Consider the following 22714-nt stretch of genomic DNA (forward strand, 5'->3'; position numbering starts at 1 on the left):
CATAGCCCTTCCCCATCGCTGCGCCTCTGACACAATGTGCGAACAGAGCAGTGGCTGCCTGCTGATGCTGAGACTTAGTTGATTGCTGCAGAGAGAAGAGAGTAGGAACATCGGGGCTGGGCGCCCTAGGCGGCTGCCTAGTGGTAGCACCGGCCCTGCTTTGCTGTGTGCTACATCCCTCAGGTTTATCTTGCTAAATTTATTGAGGTTTTCCAGAATAAAGGATACAATACATGAAAAGGTAAAAAGTACAGATTCAGTTATAAAAAATAGTCTCATCCAGAGATGTTGATAAGCAGTGTAGGCTTACGGTTATGTTATATAATTACATCTCATGCAATAGAGATTTAGGGACAGATACACCGGCGTAATTCGAAATTGCCGCCGGCATATCATTGTTTCGTATTCGCAAAACAAGATACGCCGGAATTAGGCTAGGATAGGATCCGACTGGTGAAAGTCACTTACACCGTCAGATCCTAAATGCAATACCACGCTCGCCGCTAGGTGGATTTTACGTCGTTTTCAGCGTTGCATATGCAAATGACCCGAATACGCCGATTCCCGAACGATTTTGCACCGCCTCGTCGTCGTTTACGTCGTTTTCCGTAAGCGTAAGCTTACCCCTGCTATATGAGGGTTAAGTTTACGTCAGTCTGCCGTATCCCATGTTAAGCATGGCGTCGGGTCAGCATCATCTTTTTCCGTCGGTTACGTCGTTTTCCTAAGTCGTCCGCGAATACGACTTTACGTCAATGACGCTCACGTCGGCGTCATTGACGTTTTCCGTCGAGAACTGGTGCATGCGCACTGGGCTATTTTTAAGCCGGTGCATGCGCAGTACGATCGGCACGGGGGCGCGCTTAATTTAAATAACAAGCCGCCCCCTTTGAATTACGCGGGGATACGCCGGCCCATTTACACCACGCCGCCGCAAATTACGGAGCAAGTGCTTTGCGAATACGGCACTTGCTCCAGTAAGTTGCGGTGGCGTAGTGTTAATGACTTACACTACGCCTACGCCATTTCTACGAGAATCTGGCCCTTACAGTTTAGCATCTGTCATGTTGAGGATATGGTAGAGAAAATTATTAACTCAAGCTAGTCTTGGACTAGATTTGAGGGGAAGTTACCGTAGAGTGGGGCATGAGTGAGGGGCAAAGGGGTTGAAGGAATGGAACACATGAGAGAGAAAGCGGGGTTAGGGGAAATCTCAGCCTGGTCCCAGCACCCAACCAAGAAGGGTTGATATGGGTGCCCTTTTAGGGGGGAAGATGGAGAGTATCAAGTGGGCAGGCGCCCATCAGGTTATATGAAGGTAATGTCTTCATTGTTCCTAGTAAAGGAAGACCAGCCATGGAAGTTAAGTAAATTGGAAAGCTTCCGCCCCATGGTGAAGTGACATGGCTGTTCATTCATCACATTTGGTGGTAGGTAAGAGCAGGTTGGAGGTCATGATACAGACTCAGTCAGTCATGTATCTTTTGGATGTGATGAAAAGTCTTGGTTCAGAAATACCAGTCCATGATCAGTTATGTCTCATCTTAGGATGCCGAGTGTCTATCATGTCCTCATTATACAGATCTGACATCGACAGAGACACACACCTTGCTCAGTTGTTTGTTTTTCATCTTTATATACTCTTCATATATACCCATCAGTCTATATTATAGAAGGCACCTTACTGCTACCTGTTTTCCCTTTATACACAGACCTCATTATGACATTAAATATGCTTGTGGTTTTATTCACAGGTCAGATAGTCCACATGTTCCCAGGGCAGTGGACACCGCAACCGACTGTCCTAACCAGGATCATCTACTGGGGTCCCACCTAGAGACAGAGGTAATGTGACCCCTTTTCAGACTCTAACATACAGGTGGTGTTCCTGAAACATCCAATCAAGTATTAGTTTTTTTTATCCTATAACCTGCACAGGAATCTGATTGGTTGCTATGCACAGTCTTTCCTTCAATTACCTTTCTTCCCCCTCCTCTTGGGGTGCCAACACAAAGCCCAATCAAAGGAAGCTGAGGACCATACATGGGTTACCTAAGCTTCTATGGCGAATACTTCTGATCATGATAACATACAAAGATTTTCTTACTGTATATGTGATCAATTGCTTAACATTACATTTTTTATATACTTTTCCCATGTGTGGTTCATAGGACAGGCTGGGGAGGAGATATTGATCGCTGGGAGAGGCAGAGGGAAGGCTTTCTAAGGCTTTATTCACACCTATACTTTTTTTAGTGCTTTTTGCATTTTGTAGATTTACTCTACAGAACGTGTTCCATAGGAAACCATGTTAAATGGGCTGTAGTGCAAATCTGCAAAATGCTAAAAGCACTAAAAATGCATAGGTGTGAATCAAGCCTTAGAACCAACCATGAAATTAGGGTTAGGGTTACCCATGAGCGATCTATGTGTACAGAATATACCTGAGCTGATCTTTTTGTAATCACAGAGATTCTCGTTGAATGAAGCAGATGGCAACTTATCAGCAGAAGACCGAGTCCTGACTGGAGTGGAGGAGGTAAGCTGCAGCCACAGGTTACATGTTCAGATGGCAGTTCTCTAACACACCAAACCACTTGCACTTACTTATTAATGGGTTAGAGCCCTGTGTGTGAATTCAGTGTCATTACACAGAACGGGGGTCAAGTGGAGCACAGTCTACAGATAATTGCTGGATGTCCAGTGAGCTTTATTTCATGGTCGTGTCCATTAATTATCATTCTGTCTTTCAGGTCTTTGATATCTTGCCACAGTTTGGAACCCTACAGCCTGGGGAGAGTCAGGTTTTCTCTTTTACATTTTATGGACACTCTGATATCAGTGCTCAGGCCCGAGCACTCTGTGAAGTGTATGGTGGCCCGGTGTATGAGATGACCCTGCATGGTGAGGCCTCACTTGTCAGATACACCCTGAGTACCAATGACATTGACTGTGGAGTGCAGGTAACCAGCAATACTACTGTGATATATATTTCTGTCTTTCACAGGAGTACTGATAGTAATCCCTCTGTTTATTCTGCAGATGTTTGACCAGGTGGCTGAAGTGAACATTGTCCTTAGGAACACCGGGAGGGTCACTTTCCCTTTCACTGTGCTGACCCAAAGCCCAGAGAGCCTGTACCCACTTCCTGGAGAGCCATTTATAGAGCCCCTAAGTGTGAGTACCCATAACTAGGGGTGTCCTCCCCTTCCTGTCTTCACAATGTGAGTGCCCTTCCCTTCCTCCCTGCACTGTGTGAGTTCTCCCTCTTTCTCCCCATGCAGTGTGAGTTCCCTTTCCCTCCATCTTATCCACTGTGAATTCCCCCCTTACTCCCTGCCCATTGTGAGTGTCTCTCCTTCCTTCCATCCTGCACAGTGTGAGTGCACCCCCTGCTCCTTGTCCAGTGTGATTACCCCCTTACCTCCTGTGCAGTGTGAGTACACCCTCTTTTCCCTGTCCAGTATGAGTGCCTTCTCCTTACTTCCTGCGGAATATGAGATCACCCTCTCCTCCCTGCCCAATGTGAATGCCCCCTTACTTCCTACACAGTGTGAGTGCCCCTTTACTTCCTGCCTATCCAGTGTGAATGCTCCTATTCCTCCCTGCTCAGGGTAATGCCACGTACACACAGTCGGAATTTCGGATGGAAAAAGTCGGATGGGAGCTTTTCATCAGATATTCCGACCATGTGTGGCCCATCTGACTGAATTTCCGACGGACTTAGATAGACAACAGGTTCTCTATTTTTCCGTCGGAAATTCTGACTGAGTTTTTGCCCAGTCAAAAGTCCGACCGTGTGTATGCGGCATGAATGTGCTTCCCTCCTCTCCACCTAGAGTGAGGGCCCACCTTCTTCTTGCCCATTATGAGTACCCTCTTCTACCTCCCTGCAGTGTGAGTGCACCCTCTCCTCCCTGCCCAGTGTGAATACATGCTCACTTCCTGTCCAGTGTTAATGCCCCCCTCCCCTTCTCCTTGTCGAGTGAGCGTGCCCTTTCCTTCCTTCCTGCCCAGTGTGAGTGCCCTTCCCTTCTTCTCTGTACTATATGAGTGCCCCCCTTCCTTCCTGCCCAGTGTGAGTGCTTTTACCTTCTTCTCTGTACTATATTAATGCCCCCTTCCTTCCTGCCCAGTGTGAGTGCCCTTCTCCCTGTCCAGTGTGAATGTCCCCCCCCCCCCTTCATGCCCAGTGTGAGTTCCCCTCCCTGTCCAGTATGAGTGCCCTTCCTCCCTGTCCAGTGTGAATGTTCCCCCCCCCCCCCTTCATGCCCAGTGTGAGTTCCCCTCCCTGTCCAGTATGAGTGCCCCTCCTTCCTCCCTGTCCAGTATGAGTGCCCTATGCTTGCTCTCTGTGACCCTCTCCTTCCCGTCTGCCTTCCCCAGAGTTGTATTTTGGGAAGTAGAGCAGCAAAGACATGAAATAAGACAAGAAGGTATTCTGTGTAACGTTATATAACATCTCATCTTTGCGTTTTTCTGACATTCACTCCCAACTCCAGAGGAAAACACTGCCATCTAGTGTCAGGGTGACCTGCTATGAAAGTGTACAGTGCGCTCTCCATACACGTATTCTGATGTTTGTAAGATAGTAGGTGAACATAAACCTTATATCATAGGAAGTGGATTTATATTGATCTAATCTTTCATAACTCCCCTACTGTGTCCTCTCCAAATCTCATATTTCCACTAATTTACTGTTACATGCCCCTACATTTCTTGCATTGTGTGAGCTCATATAATCATTTATTGTATACCTTCACTTTCAGGGTAACATTCCTGCTGGAGGAGAGGAGATCCTGAAGGTTTATTATTTACCTGGAGTACCTGAATCCTTCCAGAAGGTCATCCAGTTACAGGTGGCCCATCTGGAGCCCGAGAGCATCACTCTGCGAGGAGAAGGAGTGTTCCCCCGAATCTGTCTGGACCTCCCACGGGACATTAATGGTACAGACACAAGACACTGCCGGAGCAAGAGAACTGCATTCTAGTGCCCACCCTACCATTTATAATACCTGCCGCCCAACATCTAAATTTTTTCCCCCCACCATCTCTAATAACCGATCCCTCATCCTGCCACCATCTTCTCTAAGGATTTTCCTCCACCATCTTTACGTCTGCTCCCCTATCACCTCTAATACCTACACCCCCACCATCTATATACTTGCTACCCGCCATCTCTAATACCTGCCCCCCCCCCCCCCCACATCTATATTTCTGCTCCCCATCATCTCTAATACCTGCCCTCACTATCTATATTTCTGCCCCCTCCAACCATTTCTTATTCTTACCCCCCATCTATATTATTATTATTCAGAATATATATAGGCCAACAATTTGCGCAGCACTTTAAAATGTAGAAGGGGGGAGGGGGGGGGAGACAGTACATTTACAATACAGTTCAATACAAAAGGGACAGGAGGGCCCTGCTCATTGAGCTTACAATCTAAAGGGAGGGGGAGGTGGTACAAAAGGTAATAGCTGATTTGATGGGAGTGGCTTAGGTACAGTTCTTAGGTGGAGGTTTGGTAGGCTTCCCTGAATAAGGGAGTTTTCAGGGATCACCTAAAGTGGATAGGGTAGGGGCTGATCAGACATACCGGGACAGGGAGTTCCAGAGGATGAGACAGGCTCTGGAGAAGTCCTGGAGGGGACTCAGGGGAGCATTGGAGGAGGTAACAAGGGAGCTAGAGAGCAGGAAGTCCTGGGAGGAGCCAGGCCTGTAAGGGGCCCTGGGGACCATTGGGCCCCTTACAGGGGTAATGTAGAAAAATAATATATAAAAAAACGGGAGGGGGGCCAGCCGGGCCCCTGCGGACCATCGGACCCCTTACAGGTGTAATGCCTGTACCCCCCTGATGGCGGCCCTGCCTGCCCCCACCATCTAATTCCTGCTCCTTTTAATCTATAATTCCTATCCTCTTTTTATCTACTGTATATTTCCCCCCAACCAAATGTATATTCTTGCCCCCAATGTCGCCAAGTTCTGTTCCTTTTCTATAAATTAAGTAATCTTGCTATCTACATTTTTACCCGCCACGATCCATAGTCCTGCCGCCTGTCATCTGTAATAAATTTTCCTCCCTCAACTAACTATATCCCTGTCCCCTTATCATCTATATTCCTGTCCCCTTGTCATCTATATCCCTGTCCCCTTATCATCTATATTCCTGTCCCCTTATCATCTATATCTCTGTCCCCTTATCATCTATATCCCTGTCCCCTTATCATCTATATTCCTGTCCCCTTATCATCTATATTCATAGGTGTGCGCACAGGGTGTGCCAGGTGTGCCTGGGCACACCCTAATGACCGTGTACTAGGCAAATCCACCCTTCCTCTTGGCTGCAGAGGAAGGTACTGGGGTATCTCTGTCCTCAGTCCCTTTCTCTATCTGGAAAGTGAGACATCAGGGGTCTGTTTTGACCTCTGATATTTCACCAAAACCTACCAATGGGGCACCTAAATAAAATAGTAAAAAAACAATAATTAAAAAAAATATTGTAAAAAAATGATAAAGTAATATTAAAAATATATAAAAAAAGATACTACTGACACCAACCTCTGCCTTACTGACATCGTTTACGGCTCTACCGACACTGTCCATTGCCCTACTGCCCTATATGTATATACACACACGCATGTAGGTACACATGTGTGTTTGAGCTTTGGGGTGCACACCCTAATGCAATAGGCTGTGCACACCTATGTCTATATTCCTGCCCGCTTGTCATTTAAAATTCCTGTCCCCCCCCCCCCACCATCTATACTCCTGCCCACATCTACATCTATGTTCTTGCCACTAACCATCTATATTCCTGCCACTTTACCATCTATAATCCTCATCTCCAATGTCTGCTTCCACTCTCCACAGGAAATGGGAGATTTGAGTCCTACCTGAGAATGGCGGAGGAGAAGACCCAAGGAGAGCAGTGTTTGGATCTCAAGGAATGTGACCCCTCTGTAAGATCACCTACTGCTCTGTTATCATCCTGTGTCTGCTTAATATTATTGCCATGATGGGGACTGGTACAATTCCTTGGCCAAATACAGCTTCCCGCCCACCATTGTTGGCAATTCTCAGCCATCACAATGACACTCAGGCTTTCCTTTATATCTAAGGTGGAGCTATAGCCAGTGTTGTGTGAAATGAAGCTTCAGGAGATATTAGATCTATTGGTGATATCAACGGATAGTAAATCTGTTTCAGGGAATTATGATAAAGAAAAACTTCAGTGTTAATGCTACAGACAGACTGCAGCCATAGGCGTGCGCACAGAGTGTTCCTGGCACACCCTAATCACCCTGTGTGGTTCATATTCCCCCTGTTTAGACCCTTGATATTTCACCAAATAAAAAATAAAATCTTATTTTTTTCCCTAAAATATTGTAAAAAAAATATATAAAATTGTAAGAAATAAAATAATAAAAAATACTGGCACTGTCCACTGCCCTACTTACACCAATCTCTGCCCTTATGACACCATCCACTGCTCTACTGACACATTGGGCCAGATTCACATAGAATCCGCGGCGGCGTAGCGTAAGCCATTTACACTACGCCGCTGCAACTTACTGGAGCAAGTGCCGTATTCTCAAAGCACTTGCTCCGTAATTTGCGGCGGCGTAGTGTAAATGGCCCGTCGTAAGGCGGCGGAATTCAAAGGGGGCGGCTTGTATTTAAATTAAGCGCGCCCCCGCGCCGATCGAACTGCGCATGCGCCGGCCGTAAAAATAGCCCAGTGCACATGCTCCAACTCACGTCGGAAAACGTCAATGAAGCCGACGTGAGCGTCATTTCCGCAAATCCCTATTCGCGAACGACTTAGGAAAACGACGTAAAAAATTCAAATTTCGTTGCGGGACTGACGGCCATACTTAACATTGCCTGCGCCTCATAGAAGCAGGGGTAACTATACGCCGGGAAAACCCTTACGTAAACGGCGTAAAGTGACTGCGTCGGGCCCGCGTACTTTCGCGAATTGGCGTATCTCGCTGATTTACATATTCTCGCCGATTTACATATTCGCGCCGTAAATCAGCCAGAACGCCCCCCAGCGGCCATTTCAAAATTGCAGTTAAGATCCGACGGTGTAACACAGTTACACCTGTCGGATCTTAGGCATATCTATGCGTAACTGATTCTATGAATCAGTCGCATAGATACGACCGACGCAACTCTGAGATACGACGGTGTATCAGGAGATACACCGTCGTATCTCTATGTGAATCTGGCCCATGCAGTGTATATACACATGCACAACACACAGGCATATGTGTTTGCTGCTCTGTTATCATCTGTTTATTCTCTGATGATAAAGACATCTTATATTTTTATAATACAGTGCTTACAGTGTGTGTGTATAAACACTCTATAATCTGTGATTGTCACACCTCACAGATGGATACCTTGGTACTGATGGAGTTGGAGCGTTTGCTCATAAAGAAACATGCAAGTGAGCAGATAGAGGCGGGGCCAACGGGACTGACCAACCAGAAAGATCGCCGACGTCTGCTGAAGTAAGCAATTATTATGTCCCGTCTTCCAATAAAATGTATCCACATTAAGGGGTGTATAAAATGTTCATTGTAATGTCAGAAGCATTTGTGCAAATTGAATGAAATATCACATATTTTTTCCTAAGAGATGAATGCCAGTATTATCAGCTCCATCTAGTGGCCAAAATGCAGTATTGTGCTCAGAATTTAAAATAAACCGTAATCAAAATAGTCAAAATAGTGCATTACAGTCCATTCATATTCCACTGAATTCAATACATAAATCAATTCCGTGGTAAAGTGCTTGTGCTCTATGGACAATATTGATTCCAACTGTGCTCAAGGTGCCCCACATAGAGGTACACTCAGAGGTGGTTCTAGGCTTTGTGAGGCCTTAGGGGTAACTTATGAGGCCCCAATCACGCCTGTAATGGAAAAAATTATTAGAGCGATAAAAATTAACTGCATAAATTGCATATAATAAGAGCCTTAAAGTGCTGGTGTGCTGGTGTCAGTGCACTCTTTCTCAGCACTGGCATCAGCGTGTTCTCAGTGCTGGTGTCGGGGGAACTTTTTCTCAGTGCCCCCCCCCCAGGGGAGAGGATGGGGAGTCCCTGTCCTCAGGGGAGATGATGTACAGCGCTTGTGAATGGATGCAGCCTATTTAGGGGGCGGAGCTCTGGATGGGGAGGACTCTGGGCTGAGCGGTTCTGCATGGGGAAGGATTGAGGGACACGGAGGAGCCGGTGACCAGACGAACACTAGGGTGACCACGTGTCCCGGATTGTCCGGGACAGTCCCGCATTTTGCAGGTCTGTCCCGGGCACATTCATTCCTGGACAATACAGTGTCCCGGAATGAAACTGACACAGCCATCCCCCGGGCCAATCTGATGCCCCCAAAAAAGGCCGCCACATCACCACTTTACTTACTGCTAGTACTTGTCCTGGCCGGGAATGCCTGGAGGAGCACAATCCCCGCCCCCTGCTTGTGATTGGATAAATCATAAATCCCGCCTCTTGTGTCCAATCACTGTGCTGTTTCGTTACAGCACAAGCTAATTTTTGGGAAGGGAGGGTGTCCCTGAATGGTAGTTTGGAAATGTGGTCACCCTAACGAACACACACGTAGGGAATGTGACACAGAGCAGCCAGTGCGGTAGAGGCGGGAGCTCTGCTACTCACCCCGTCCTCCAGCCACCCGGGCGCTGCTATTACTACCCACCTCTAGCTCCTTTTTTCGGCAAATTAGGTGGTCGCGAGGCCCCTGTGAGTGCGAGGCCTTAGGCGACCGCCTTATTTTGCCTAATTAGAGAGCCTCCTCTGGGTACATTCACTGCATTGTATGACCACCTATCTCTAGTGTGGTCAGCTGTGCTTTTAGAGGGATATTCCCTTTGATGGTGTTAATGCATATTGGACCCCACAATCTTGTTTCCTCAGATGGTAAGTAATAGGGGAGGACATAAAGAGGAAGGACTCCTAGTGTAAAACCGTCAATGTAAAATTTAATTAGCAGAAAGGATAACAAGTTTACACTCACATGTCGTGGTGCCCATTAACCTGGCACCCGGTGTTCACAGCAGCCGCTGTTTCAGGTCGGTTTGCAGGCACTACTTTTAGCACGATAGCGCCTGAAAACCGCCCCAGTGTGAAAGGGGTCTAAGTGAAAAAATAGTGGCGCTGGTAACACCATATTATAGTGAATGCACTAATAAAAATATTTGTATAATTACAATAACACCATGTGACAAGTGCAAACAGTAAAAATAAAGAGAATAAATTTAAAAAAAAAAAAAGTTTTTATTTTAATTTTAATTTTTCATTTTCTTTATTTTTATTTTTACTGTTTGCACTTGTCACATGGTGTTATTGTAATTATACAAATATTTTTATTGGTGCATTCACTGTAATTTTATGTTACCAGAGCCACTATTTTTTCACTTACCAATCTGTATTGCTAATTGTGCACAATCACACTGCAGCTAGTATTATTCCCTAATTTACACACATTTTTGCACAATTATTTTCCTTTGGTGTAAAGTTTTTTTTGTTTTTATTCAAAATGCAGTATCGTTTTCTAAAATGGTTCAATGAGAAAACCATACTGCATTTTGGCCACTAGATGGAGGTGACAACGCAGGCGACTTGGTCAACATACATGAGAGCTTCTGATAATTGTGTAGCAAAAGCTTTATAATAAGGCCTCAATGTATCTATTTACACAGATCAACAGTAAAGTGTTAAAATGTATAATAATGAGGGTTTCTTGAATACCAACATGAAATAATGTTACAAGCAGAAAGACAGTGACATATATTGCAGGAGGATTGTGATGGCTAAATGGCAGAAATTTAAAGGGGTTGTAAAGGTAAAAAAAAAATCCCTAAATAGCTTCCTTTACCTTAGTGCAGTCCTCCTTCACTTACCTCATCCTTCCATTTTGCTTTTAAATGTCCTTATTTCTTCTGAGAAATCCTCACTTCCTGTTCTTCTGTCTGTAACTACACGCAGTAATGGCAGGCTTTCTCCCTGGTGTGGAGAAAGCCTCTTGAGGGGGGAGGGGATGTGCAGGAGTGTCAGGTCACTAACACACAGCTCCTTTCTCTATCTGCAAAGTAGAGAGCGTCCTGAAAAAGGGTTACAACTGCCCGTAATGCGCCGCTACAGCGGCGTTTTACTGGCGGTACGGCGGCGCTGCCCATTGATTTCAATGGGCAGAGCGCATTAGGAGCGGTCTAAAAGCAGAGTTCCACCCAAAAGTGGAACTTCCGCTCATTTGTCCCCCCCCCCTCCGGTGCCACATTTGACACCTTTCGTGGGGAGGGGGGAGTGTAGCGCTATTCAGAATTAAGCGATCTCATTCAAACTCATGGTAAATAAGAGTCAGTACACACCTCCTCCTGGAAGTGGTATCCGGTCCCCTCTTCCAGGAGGAGGTGTGTACTGACTCCTATTTACCATGAGTTTAAATGTGATCGCTTAATTCTGAACAGCGCTACATCCCCAGTTATAAGAGGGTGTGCACACTTATGTAACCACATTATTATATTATTTTTTTTACCCCCCCCCCCCCCCCCCACATTAAAGGTGGAAAAAGTTCTGAAATGATTTATCTTTGTCTAATTTTTTTTTTTTTTTACATTACAAAAACCTGATATGGGTGTGTAGACTTTTTTATATCCACTGTAGGTCCAAGGTCAAATATAGGATCAGTATGGGAAGGGTTTTTTACAGTAAGAGCAGTTACGTTGTGAAGTGGTCTACTGTATGATACTAATAGCATAATCAAAATAGGAACATGCAGACTGGGTGCCCTTTTTTCATATAATCATATCCAGAGTTATACTGATAAGGACTGGGTATTTTGATCCAGGGACTTGATCAGACCAGCTTTTTGGGGCAGGAAGGAGTTTGTCTCTTCCTAGGAGGTAATATTGTCTGTTACACCTGGAGGGGTTCTCTGGACCTTAAGTGCTGGATTGTGTGATGTGTCTGTTTTCAATTTATTGTTTAGCTGTATATCTCTGAATCACATGACCTCATTAAAGCGTCCATTACAGAAGTGATCTTGATGTTGGTAAGAAACCAGTTAGGATGGTGGACATTTGAACTCCATTACCAGTGACAACAAGGACAATTTTTCTTCAGGCATTTTGCTGAACAAAGCTTTTTATTATGTATGTATGTCTATATCATAGAATATCTCTATTTGGTAATTCAGGGCAGATCTTCCAGAATACCTCCTGGATTTTGGGTATGTCATTCTCGGAGAGGTCCGTTCACACATCATTAAAATATCCAACACAGGACATTTCCCTGTGTCCTTCCGTGCAGACAGACGTGGGCTCCCGGGCACAGGTAATATACTGTCAGTCTTATTTTAGGGAAGACTGTCCGTGTGGAGACTTCCAAATCTGTTTCTTGTCTGTGCAGAGACTTCATAGTCTGTCTTGTCTGTGCAGAGACTTCATAGTATGTCTTGTCTGTGCAGAGACTTCATAGTCTGTCTTGTCTGTGCAGAGACTTTATAGTCTGTGTCCTGTCTGTGCAGAGACTTTATAGTCTGTGTCCTGTCTGTGCAGAGACTTTATAGTCTGTGTCCTGTCTGTGCAGAGACTTTATAGTCTGTGTCCTGTCTGTGAAGAGATTTCACAGTCTGTGTCTTGTCTGCTCAGGCTTCTCTGTAGAGCTGGACCGTGTCAAGAATCTGCCAAGCTGGCACACAGAAACCTTCCAAGTGAAGTTTGATCCTCAATCAGCCGGCACCAGATTAGGACCTATAGATGTTCTGATGCCAATTCAGGTGACCTTGAGTCTGTCATTGTTCATGTGTTATATGTAACTGTCATTTCCATCCTCCTACTGACCCCTGACATGTTCCCTGGCAGGTGTTTGGGGGCCCCAGGTTCCTAATACGTCTCCGGGCCTCCGTGACGATGCCATCATTGTGTGTATCAGATGAAAGGGTGGAGTTCAGCGCCATGCAGTGCGGTCAGTGTCAGATCAGGTCTATCCAGCTACACAACCAGCTCCCTGTGCCCTGCGAGTGGACCGCTGTCAGCCAGGAGACCAACATCAAGGTATTGACATCTTCTGAAAGGCCAACACATCTGATTGGCTGCCGTTTCAGGGTTAACAAGGTGCAGCTAAGTAGAAAATCCATTTATTAAACAATTCTAGACAGGATGTCAGCTGTGTGTAGGATAATATCTTCCCCCCCATTGTGCCAACTGTAATTTAGTTGTCTTTACTTCTGATGAAATCTTAGTGTTTTACCTCCATGTATGTTACTGACATTGACGTAACGTGTAATCAATGTTTAATGGCCCTGTAAGTTGTCCCACATATATGTGCCGCTTTGTGTATTTCAGGTAGACAAGCACATCCCTATGCATCTCCGCAAGAAACTGCGCCAGGAAGTCAAACCCAAAGCACCCATTTTTGAGGTGATTCCAGCACATGACGTGCTGCTCCCCGGGCAAAAGAAGAACATTGAGATCAAGTTTCAGCCTCAGGAGGAGGTAAAGTACTTTAGGCCTCTGATCTCCATCATGGTGGATGAGAGTGCAGGAGCACAGACTAGCTTGGTACCTGTGTTATGATGAGTGTCAGGGTATGTGACAATAATGAGGTCTGACAAAACCTAAAGTGTGTAGCAAACACAGTCAGCTAGAAATCTGTCTGTTCTAGGCATTATTGTAAGGTGACACATTTGATAAAGCACAGCACAGCTTAAGACATCTTTAACAAAAAGCAGAGTTATCATAAAACCCCACTAGCTAAGGTCTCTAAAGACCCCTGATGAGACCTATTTTAAATACCCTGCTGTACATGAAACAAGAAAAGCTTCTCCAGGTGAGTGAATCCCCACACACACTAATCGGGTGCTAGCCCAGCTTGCATGCTGTGTAACGTGAAGAAATAATTCCAGACAGCTTCATATGACAAGTGGTTGACAGATGGAGCAGGGGACAAAGAGGTAGACGCGTTTCGCGCAAATATCAGCGCTCTGGGGCAGATCCACTTAGATCTGCACCCGCGCAGCGTATCTGAGATACGCTACGCCACCGTAACTTAACCGGCTTTGGTTTGAATCCAGAAAGAATTTGCGCCGTAAGTTACGGCGGCGTAGTGTATCTCTGGCGGCGTAACGGCGCGGAATTCAAATGCGGCGAGTAGGGGGCGTGTTTCATTTAAATGAAGCACGTCCCTGTGCCGAACGAACTGCGCATGCGCCGTCCCTAAATTTCCCGCCGTGCATTGCGCTAAATGACGTTGCAAGGACGTTATTGGTTTTGACGTGAACGTAAATGGCGTCCAGCCCCATTCACGGACGACTTACGCAAACGAAATACAATTTTTACAATTCGACACGGGAACGACAGCCATACTTAACATTGCGTACGCCACCAGATAGCAGCTTTAACTATACGCCGAAAAAAGCCGAACGGAAACTACGTAAAAGAATGCGACGGCCGCTCGTACGTTCGTGGATCGTCGGAAATAGCTAATTTGCATACTCAACGCGGAATACGACGGGAACGCCACCCAGCGGACGCCGAAGAATTGCATCTAAGATCCGAAGGCGTACGAAGACGTACGCCTGTCGGATCTAACCCAAATGCCGTCGTATCTTGTTTTGAGGATTCAAAACAAAGATGCGACGCGGGAAATTTGAAATTACGCCGGCGTATCAGTAGATACGCCGGCGTACTTTCTTTGTGGATCTGCCCCTTAGTCATTAACTGCTGTACATAGATCTGGCAAGAGCAGATTAAAGCAATACACATTCTGAGTTTGTTTTGTTTTTTCTACCGGAACCAAACTTTCTTAGTTCATAATTACTGCTATAATGGAATTGCCTCCAAAAAAGTGGTTACAGGAATGTATAGGAAGATATCAATCAGGCAGACACCATATGCGCCTATAATACAGAGTATGTGGCAGTCTATGTGCTTATTGTTGTTTTTCTCTTCTCCTGGCGAGGTAGAAGCTGTACAGCCAGCAGCTGGTCCTGCAGGTGGCACAGAGCAGTCAGAGAGTCATGCTCTTGGTCCAGGGTAATGGTCTGGAGCCCCGGTTGGAATTTACCCCCTCTGTACTGCAGCTGGGCCCTGTCTTACCGTTCAGCCCTGGGGACGATTTGGAGGTTGTGGTGAGAAATCCTTGTGCATTCCCTGTCGAGGTTTACTCTCTGGAGATGGACAAGCAGTACCTGGAAGAAGAGAAGGTACGCTTTCTTCAAACTGTCTTGTTTATATGTTAGACTTTCCAGGCTCTGACGTCTAATTACTTTTAGATCCTGAAGTACCGGTAACTGCTACAATAATATACAATAAACTATATAACTATATCCGAAAGATGGTTACGGATTTCCTCTATCTATTGCATAGTATTAACTTGTCTATCCCTATGATTTGCTAATCTATTAAGACTCTGATAAGCATAATGATATGAGGTCATCTATGAAAGTAAACACACTGCTTAGTAAAACAATATCTTTCATTTATTTCCCAAGAAAATAGGAATATGCTAATATCAAAAAGTATAACAGCAGGACATCAAAAATACTTATCACAATCCTCTAGACATAGTGTCATCGGCTGGGCTCAAAATGGCAAAAGAGGGCCAGAGCCATGAGGCTCAGGCCAAAGCCAAGATGTAACAGGAAAAGGGAAAGGGACATTTCTCTTTTATGTGTATTTTTATACATTCATTCACACCCACTCTTAACCACCCCCACTTACCTCCTGTCCAATAAGATATTGCCAAGAGGTAGTCCTGTTATTATATTATATTGGCCTCTAGGGGCAGCATTGTCCATGTATCATGTCTATGAGCACTGGGCCGTCTTCAGTGTTAGCTAGCCCTTGTTCTCTTTGAAGCCTGTAATCACACATATCACACCAGGTGGGCTTGAGCCAAGCCCTTGTTAAACTTTCAGATGCAGATTCTGATATGCTACAAAGCTTTGATGTTAACTGGTTACATTCCAACTTGGGGGCCATCTGCCTGTATCCTCCAGGGAGGGAAATACCAGAACTATGATATTAAACCACATGTTGCCTTCCAACAGATCCTGAGAATGTTAAAGGGTTATGATGCCCAGAACACCCTGATTCTTCCACCCCGATTGGCTGGGGAGAAATTACCACCTGAAATTCTGGAATTCTATGAGGAGAAAAGACAACATCTGGAAGAGCAAGACCAGGAGCATATGAGGCAGCAAACTGAGCACGGTGAGAGGTGATCCTGCCCCCTTAGAGCCCACCTTGGGTATAAAGGCCATTAGGGATGAGTGTCCATGTGCTCCAAAAAAATAACATGATCACCATATGAGCACTAAAATCTGATAATGTGGAGCTGATTTACTAAAGAATAAATGCTCCAGAGCTCAATAAATTAAGTAAAGCTTAATTTTGCAAAGAATAATACCCAATCACCTGCAAGTAAATAAAAAAACAGCACTTTTGCTTATATGTGATTGGATGATGGAAGTCAACTCATTTTTGCTAAGCTCTGGAGCAACTTTGCAAAGTGCACAATATAATTGCCTTTAGTAAATCAACCCCTGTATTTTTTCCTAGAAGTACACGGTGTGCACCCAACACAAGAAATGTACTGTATTTGCTGGCATATAAGACTACCTTTTAGACTTTAAAAAACTGGCCAAAAAGCAGGGGTCGTCTTATACGCCGGGTCAGCAGCTTGGATGCCTGCTGGATGTGCGGTGATACTGTATGTAGCTTTGGATACATACAGTATATACCGCTTAGGCCTCGTACAGACGGGCAAACATGTACGATGAAAACGGTCCACCGGACCGTTTTCAGCGTACATGTCTGCCCGGAGATTTCTGTATGATGGCTGTACACACCATCATACAGAAATCCGCGCATACTCGATACGCGGCGACGAGGCCTCGACGATGACGCGGTGACGTGCGCGGCCCTGGCAGTTCAATGCTTCCACGCATGCGTCAAAGTCATTCGACGCATGCGAGGGATGGCGGCCGCTCGGACATGTACGGTAGGTCTGTACAGACGACCGAACATGTCCGACGGACAGGATTCCAGCGGGCATGTTTCTAAACATGTTTAGAAATATTTGCCCGCTCGAAAAAGGCCCGGCGGGCAAATGTACGCTGGAATCCTGTCCGCTCGGCTGTACAGACGACCGAACATGTCTGCTGAAACTGGTCCGCGGACCAGTTTCAGCAGACATGTTTGGTCGTCTGTACGGGGCCTTAGCCAATCCTGGTGAGCGATGAATTCAAATGAATACAGAGCCTGCTCGGATTGGAGTAACAACCTCTGCCAATCCGAGCAGGCTACATACAGTAGCCTGCTTGGATTGGCTTTGAGAGTCAGAGAGGCATGGGCTGATGATGTTACAGCCTTTGCCAATCCAAGTAGGCTTTGTATTCATTAATAGAATACATTGCTCGTCGTGATTGGCTCCAGCTCCAGCAAGAAGAAAGAAGAATATGGCTCCAGCTTCATCAAGAATGAAGAAGAATATGGCTCCAGAAGGAAGAAATATCAAGTGTCGGAAGCCTCAGAAGGGGGGTCGTCTTATACGGTGAGTACAGGCAAAAAATCTTAAAAAACTGTAAAATTAGGGGATCGTCTTATACGCCCGGTCGCCTTATACACCAGCAAATACGGTACTTAAAATTAGAAAAAAAAATCTCTTTGGCTTCTTAAGAGTATATACGCATATTGGGTGATACTTTGAGATATGAGTGCCTAATTTACCTAAACTGAGGCTCCCCCACTAAATTGGAGATGGCTCAAATTGAGATGGCTGGTTGAACCCCCTAGGTATTGCCCCATTTCATTTGGTGTCATGCTGCTAGACCCTCCTAAGTGCGCATTTTTTAGCTTTTTTTTTTTCTTTCACTGAAAAAACGCGAATAAAATGCCAATACTCCTAAACATTCTTAAACGCTCCTAAACCGCTACGGCAAAAAGATAGAAGAGGTTTTTTACCTCAATGCATAGAATGCATTGTCCCGGGGGCCCCATGAGTTGACAGTTTGCCCCTGGTCAGCAGGTGTCTCCACAGGTACAATACTTCCCATAAACCTATTTAATCTTGTCTTCATCCTACTAAAATCATCCTGCTCCTGTGTCGAGTGTCATTGTCTGTGAGCACCTAAATGGCCACTTTGTGCAGCAATTAAAACAGCCATAGACGGTTCGAATCTCAGCCCAGATTCAAACCATGTACTGTATGGACAGGCTGAATGTACCCATCTATGGCCGGCCTTAGACTCATTTTCAGCTTTAGTGTGATCTCTGTTGTCTCACAGATGTCATCTACTCCTGTTGTCAGATGTTTGGTTATGTTGGTACATTTCTCTACTTCGTTCTCTGTTTTTTTTTTGTTTGTTTTTTTGCCTTGGTATTCCAAAAAAAAAAATGTATCTTTGCTTTCAGGGCTAATGGAAGATACAGAGGACAAGCAGACATTAGACATTGGTGATAAACAGGACCTTCAAGTACCCCAGCGTGTCCCTTCTACCACCAGTTATGGGGAGAGCCGTTCCTCACATGCTGAAGCCAAAGCTGATGATGCTGAGGAGGATTCTGAGAAGAAGGCTGCATTAGGTAAACAGGGAATAGGGAGGGAGGGGCTGCAGGCTCTGTATCGTCAGCTGGACCTACCTGGGAGCCACAACATGGTTCCAATTTGCTGCAAGTCCATCCCCACCATCGGGGGCCCTGGTAAGGAAGCAGGCTGTGGCTTGGGGAACCCCTGGTTGGCATTCTACAAGGGCTCACTACCACTTGACAGAGACCTTAGGTGAGCAGGAGTTATGTGGTTAGGGGTCTCAGGTGAGCAAAAGTCTTGGTTGTGATTAGGATCTGTGTAGAGTGAGGTCTCAGGTAAGTAGGGGACAAGAGCGCACGACCACTTGCTCAGGTAAGTAGGGGACGAGAATAGAGGGGTCTCAAGTGAAGAGTTGAGAGGAGGAGAAGGACTTTGTGTAAGCAGGGGGCTGACTGAGGGGCCTCAGGTGAACGGAAGACAGGAAGGGGGAGACTTATAGGTAGATTCACAAACAGTTAGGCCGGCTTATCAGTAGATAAGCCTGCCTAACTCTGAATCTACGCCGGCGTTTGTTTAAGCGTATGCTCAAACAGAGATACGCTTAAACAAAGCTAAGATAGGACGGCTTGCGCCATTCTATCTTAGCTTGCAATTTTTTGTATGGCCGCTAGGTGGCGCTTCCATTGCGGCCGGCGTAGATTATGTAAATTAGCTTTTACGCCGATTCCCGAACGTACGCGAAGCCGGCGCAGTCGATTAACGTTGTTTCCGTAAGGCCTTAGGCAGCCTAAAGTTATTCCACCTATGAGGTGGAATAACAATGTTAAAGTATGGCCGCCGTTCCCGCCGCGAGGTTCGAATTTTTTACGTTGTTTGCGTAAGTCGTCAGCAAATCGGGAGTTACGTCGTTTACTTCCGCGTCGAAATCAATAGGCCCGTACGGCGTACTTCGCCACAATGCGCCCTGGGAAATGTAGGCACCCGGCGCATGCGCAGTAAGGAAAAACGTAAAAAAAACGTGAGGTCAAGCCTCATTAGCATTAAACACGCCCCCCCCAACCCATTTGAATTAGGCGCCCTTACGCCTGCCGTGTTTACACTACGCCGACCTAAGTAAGGAGGTAAGTGCTTTCTGAATCATGTACTTTCCTCTCTTACTTAAGGCGGCGTAGTGTAAACACGCTAGGCTACGCCGACCTATTTTAGGCGCCCCTACCTGAATCTACCCATATGTTTAGCAGAAGCTGTGTAGGGAGTTTGTATTAGGTGAACGGAAGACAGGAAGGGATGTAAGAGTTTGGTAAGTAGGGGCATAGGTGAGATTGAGACAGGAACGAAGGGGTCTCAGGTTAGTAGGAACTTGATTTCAAACAAAAAGATTTCAAACAAACTTCTTTCACTTTGTCAATTATGGGGTATTGTTTGTAGAATTTTGAGGAAAATAATGAATGTAATCCATTTTGGAATAAGGCTGTAACATACCAAAATGTGGAAAAAGTGAAGCGCTGTGAATGCACTGACTCCATGTTGATTATCTTTAAGGAATCAATTGTAATTTGATTGACTTGATCAACCATTCAGAAACAGTAGACATGACCATTTTTATTCTGTTTCAGGTGATACTTTTTCTGCCACTGATGGAACCAGGAAAGCTGTAGGAGAGTTGGAGCTCAGTCCCGTGTCTCAGGCTGTGGCTCGCTATATGGGTATTGACACCAGTAACGAGGGGCAGGCAGCAAGGAACCGCCGCGGCATCGCCATTATTGTACATGGAGCACCGCTTACTGGTAAGTATCATATGGCTCCCTGTACAGATTGGGAGATGGATAATAAAGAGGAATGATAAGTGAAGGGTGTAGGAGAGTGCTTGTACTGGTCCTAAACGAAGATTCCTCTCTATCATTCCATTGCTACCATGTGTCAGTGTAATTAATAAGAGTGCAGAACTGAATGAATGATATAATGGTGGATGGGCCTTGGGACAGCCCAACGTGTTAAACAGTATCTAGGACATCCGCCATCGGGGGAGTTGGGTTGTCTGTAGCTTTAGTTGTATTATTTGAAAACAGCTTTTCATGTGACTTTCAGAATTTCTCATAATTTTTCATCATTTCACATGCTTGCTATTCCATATAGTTAGGATCAGAGCTTTTTTTCTCAGAAAATAGGTGCAGGAACTCAACCATGACCCGTTCAGATTTCACAAACAGTAGAAGGGTCTTAAAGGGGCATTAAATACCAGGATTGCATTACATACAGAGTACAGAGTTCAGGGGGGTTACACACAGAGTGCAGAGCTGTCACTTGTAACCACAGAAACCAGACTTCTGTGTTTACAAGTGATTGTGGTGAGCAGGCACCAAAGGGTCTGAGCAAGAGGTGGTGGAACTGAGTTCCCCCAAGTTCCCCCTGAAAAAAAGCCCTGGTTAGGATTGTATTAGATATTATACAACAAAAGGAAAATAGCCCCGGCGGTTTCCTTTTGACTCCATCCCTTCAACATGGTTACCCATGCTACGATAACTCCTGATGAAGCCTTTTTTTATGGAGAAACATGTAGAGAATGTAACATTTGTAGCTTTATTGAATATCGATTGAGCCAACCACTGTTGAATGATACTACACGGTGATTATATTGGTTTAGTCAACATCTATAAAGCTACAGATGTTGCTTAATCAAACTGATAATCACAGTGCAGTATAATTCAACAGTGGTTGGCTCAATCGATATTCAATAACGCTACAGATGTTACATTCTCTGCATGTTTCGCCATAAACATGGCTTCTTCAGGAGTATTTTGGCATTGATAACCATTTATGGGAGAAAATGCAATTATAAGGAGAAAAATCTTCTGTGTATGTGTTGTAGCTTTCCCTCTATGTATACAACAGGGATGCGGCTCATAGGTGACCATAGCAGATGTATGGGTCCTAGATAAGATATTATCGATTTTAATGAAATAAATAAATGGTTTTGTACATTTTTAATAGTGTTCATTGTTTGTGCACCTAAAAAGTTCTACCTGAACATTCTAGTTTTGGGATGGGGGGTGCAAGGCTTGAGTCATCTTCCACCCATACAAACAGTATACCAGGTTTGCATTGAGCTTAGGATAAAGACACAGTTGCTGAGCTGGGAAAACATCCCCCTGGAGACATCTGAAGCTAATGAAAAACCCCAAATCCCCAGAGTGGAACTGGTGTGGTGGTGGTGGTCCAATTTTGAACCAGAGTAAGGGATACCAGTTACAGGGTAGGCTCCCTTAGAGATTGTCTTGTGTAAAATTTTGTCACAGGGAAGTTGTGCCTGAAAAGCTTCATTATCTACCAGCATTTCCCATTTTGTTTCTGTTCTGGCATGTGGATATCTTAGGAACGTGTTTAGGTAGATCTATCTGGGGCATAAAGTCTGTTTTCTTGTTATATGCAGGCAAGTCCTCAACAGCATTGGCTCTGGCCCAGCACTACAGCGTGGCCTGTCTGTCCATTGACTCGGTGGTGATGGAAGCAATCTCTGATGGGAACAGCCGAGCAGGCCTTAGGGTCCGACAATTGTGTGCAAAGGCGGCCATGGATCAGTTGCAGCAAGAAGCCGAGGAGACGGGTAAGTCTATCACATTTGTCTGGGCTAGTAGCTGCAGCCTCAATTATAAGTATATGGGAAAAAAGAACTGTCGATGTTAACTTCCAACAATCAGATTCAGACTTTTAAATCCTAATAGTCAGAGTTGAAGAACCATTTCTGCAGAATTTCATGCATGACTGATCGCAGATTGTCTCTCAGCCTCCCAGGCAGTGGATATTCCCGGCGGGCACCCAGCACTCAGCATGGAGGCCGTGGCTAAACACACAGCCGAGGGAGGGCAAGGTGCAGAGGTTAGAGTTGCACCACAATCTGTTGTCTCCCGTGGTAATCAGACCAGTCTGCAGACAGGAAAAAGTAAACTGGAGAGTCTCCAAACAGCCAGGACAAAGCAGCAGCACCCGTTTGAGCCACCAATGTCATTGGTAAGTGCCTATGACTCATCTTACCAGCTTTACTTTACCTTTCATCAATAGAATAAAAAGGCGAAAATAAGTCTTCCTCTTGGTTCTTTGTACACTTCTGCCCATGTTGTTGAGGCTCATTAGATGAAACCAGTGCTGTGCATGGGTCA

At 45.3% G+C, this 22714-nt stretch overlaps 1 protein-coding gene across 1 annotated transcript in view; it reads left to right on the forward strand.

Annotated features, from left to right (window-relative positions):
• Positions 1-22714, forward strand: part of HYDIN (HYDIN axonemal central pair apparatus protein) — a 159070-nt gene that overhangs the window by 77074 nt on the left and 59282 nt on the right. The window contains exons 24-40 of the mRNA XM_040329299.1: positions 1755-1845; positions 2471-2539; positions 2754-2963; positions 3043-3177; positions 4770-4947; positions 6875-6963; positions 8402-8520; positions 12223-12359; positions 12677-12804; positions 12890-13081; positions 13373-13522; positions 14992-15231; positions 16078-16240; positions 18443-18613; positions 20174-20344; positions 21988-22161; positions 22342-22565. Of these exons, the coding sequence (XP_040185233.1) occupies positions 1755-1845; positions 2471-2539; positions 2754-2963; positions 3043-3177; positions 4770-4947; positions 6875-6963; positions 8402-8520; positions 12223-12359; positions 12677-12804; positions 12890-13081; positions 13373-13522; positions 14992-15231; positions 16078-16240; positions 18443-18613; positions 20174-20344; positions 21988-22161; positions 22342-22565 (2641 nt within the window). The remainder of the gene's footprint in view (positions 1-1754; positions 1846-2470; positions 2540-2753; positions 2964-3042; positions 3178-4769; positions 4948-6874; positions 6964-8401; positions 8521-12222; positions 12360-12676; positions 12805-12889; positions 13082-13372; positions 13523-14991; positions 15232-16077; positions 16241-18442; positions 18614-20173; positions 20345-21987; positions 22162-22341; positions 22566-22714) is intronic.

This window comes from Rana temporaria, chromosome 11, assembly GCF_905171775.1.
Source record: "Rana temporaria chromosome 11, aRanTem1.1, whole genome shotgun sequence".
Lineage (NCBI taxonomy): Eukaryota > Metazoa > Chordata > Amphibia > Anura > Ranidae > Rana > Rana temporaria.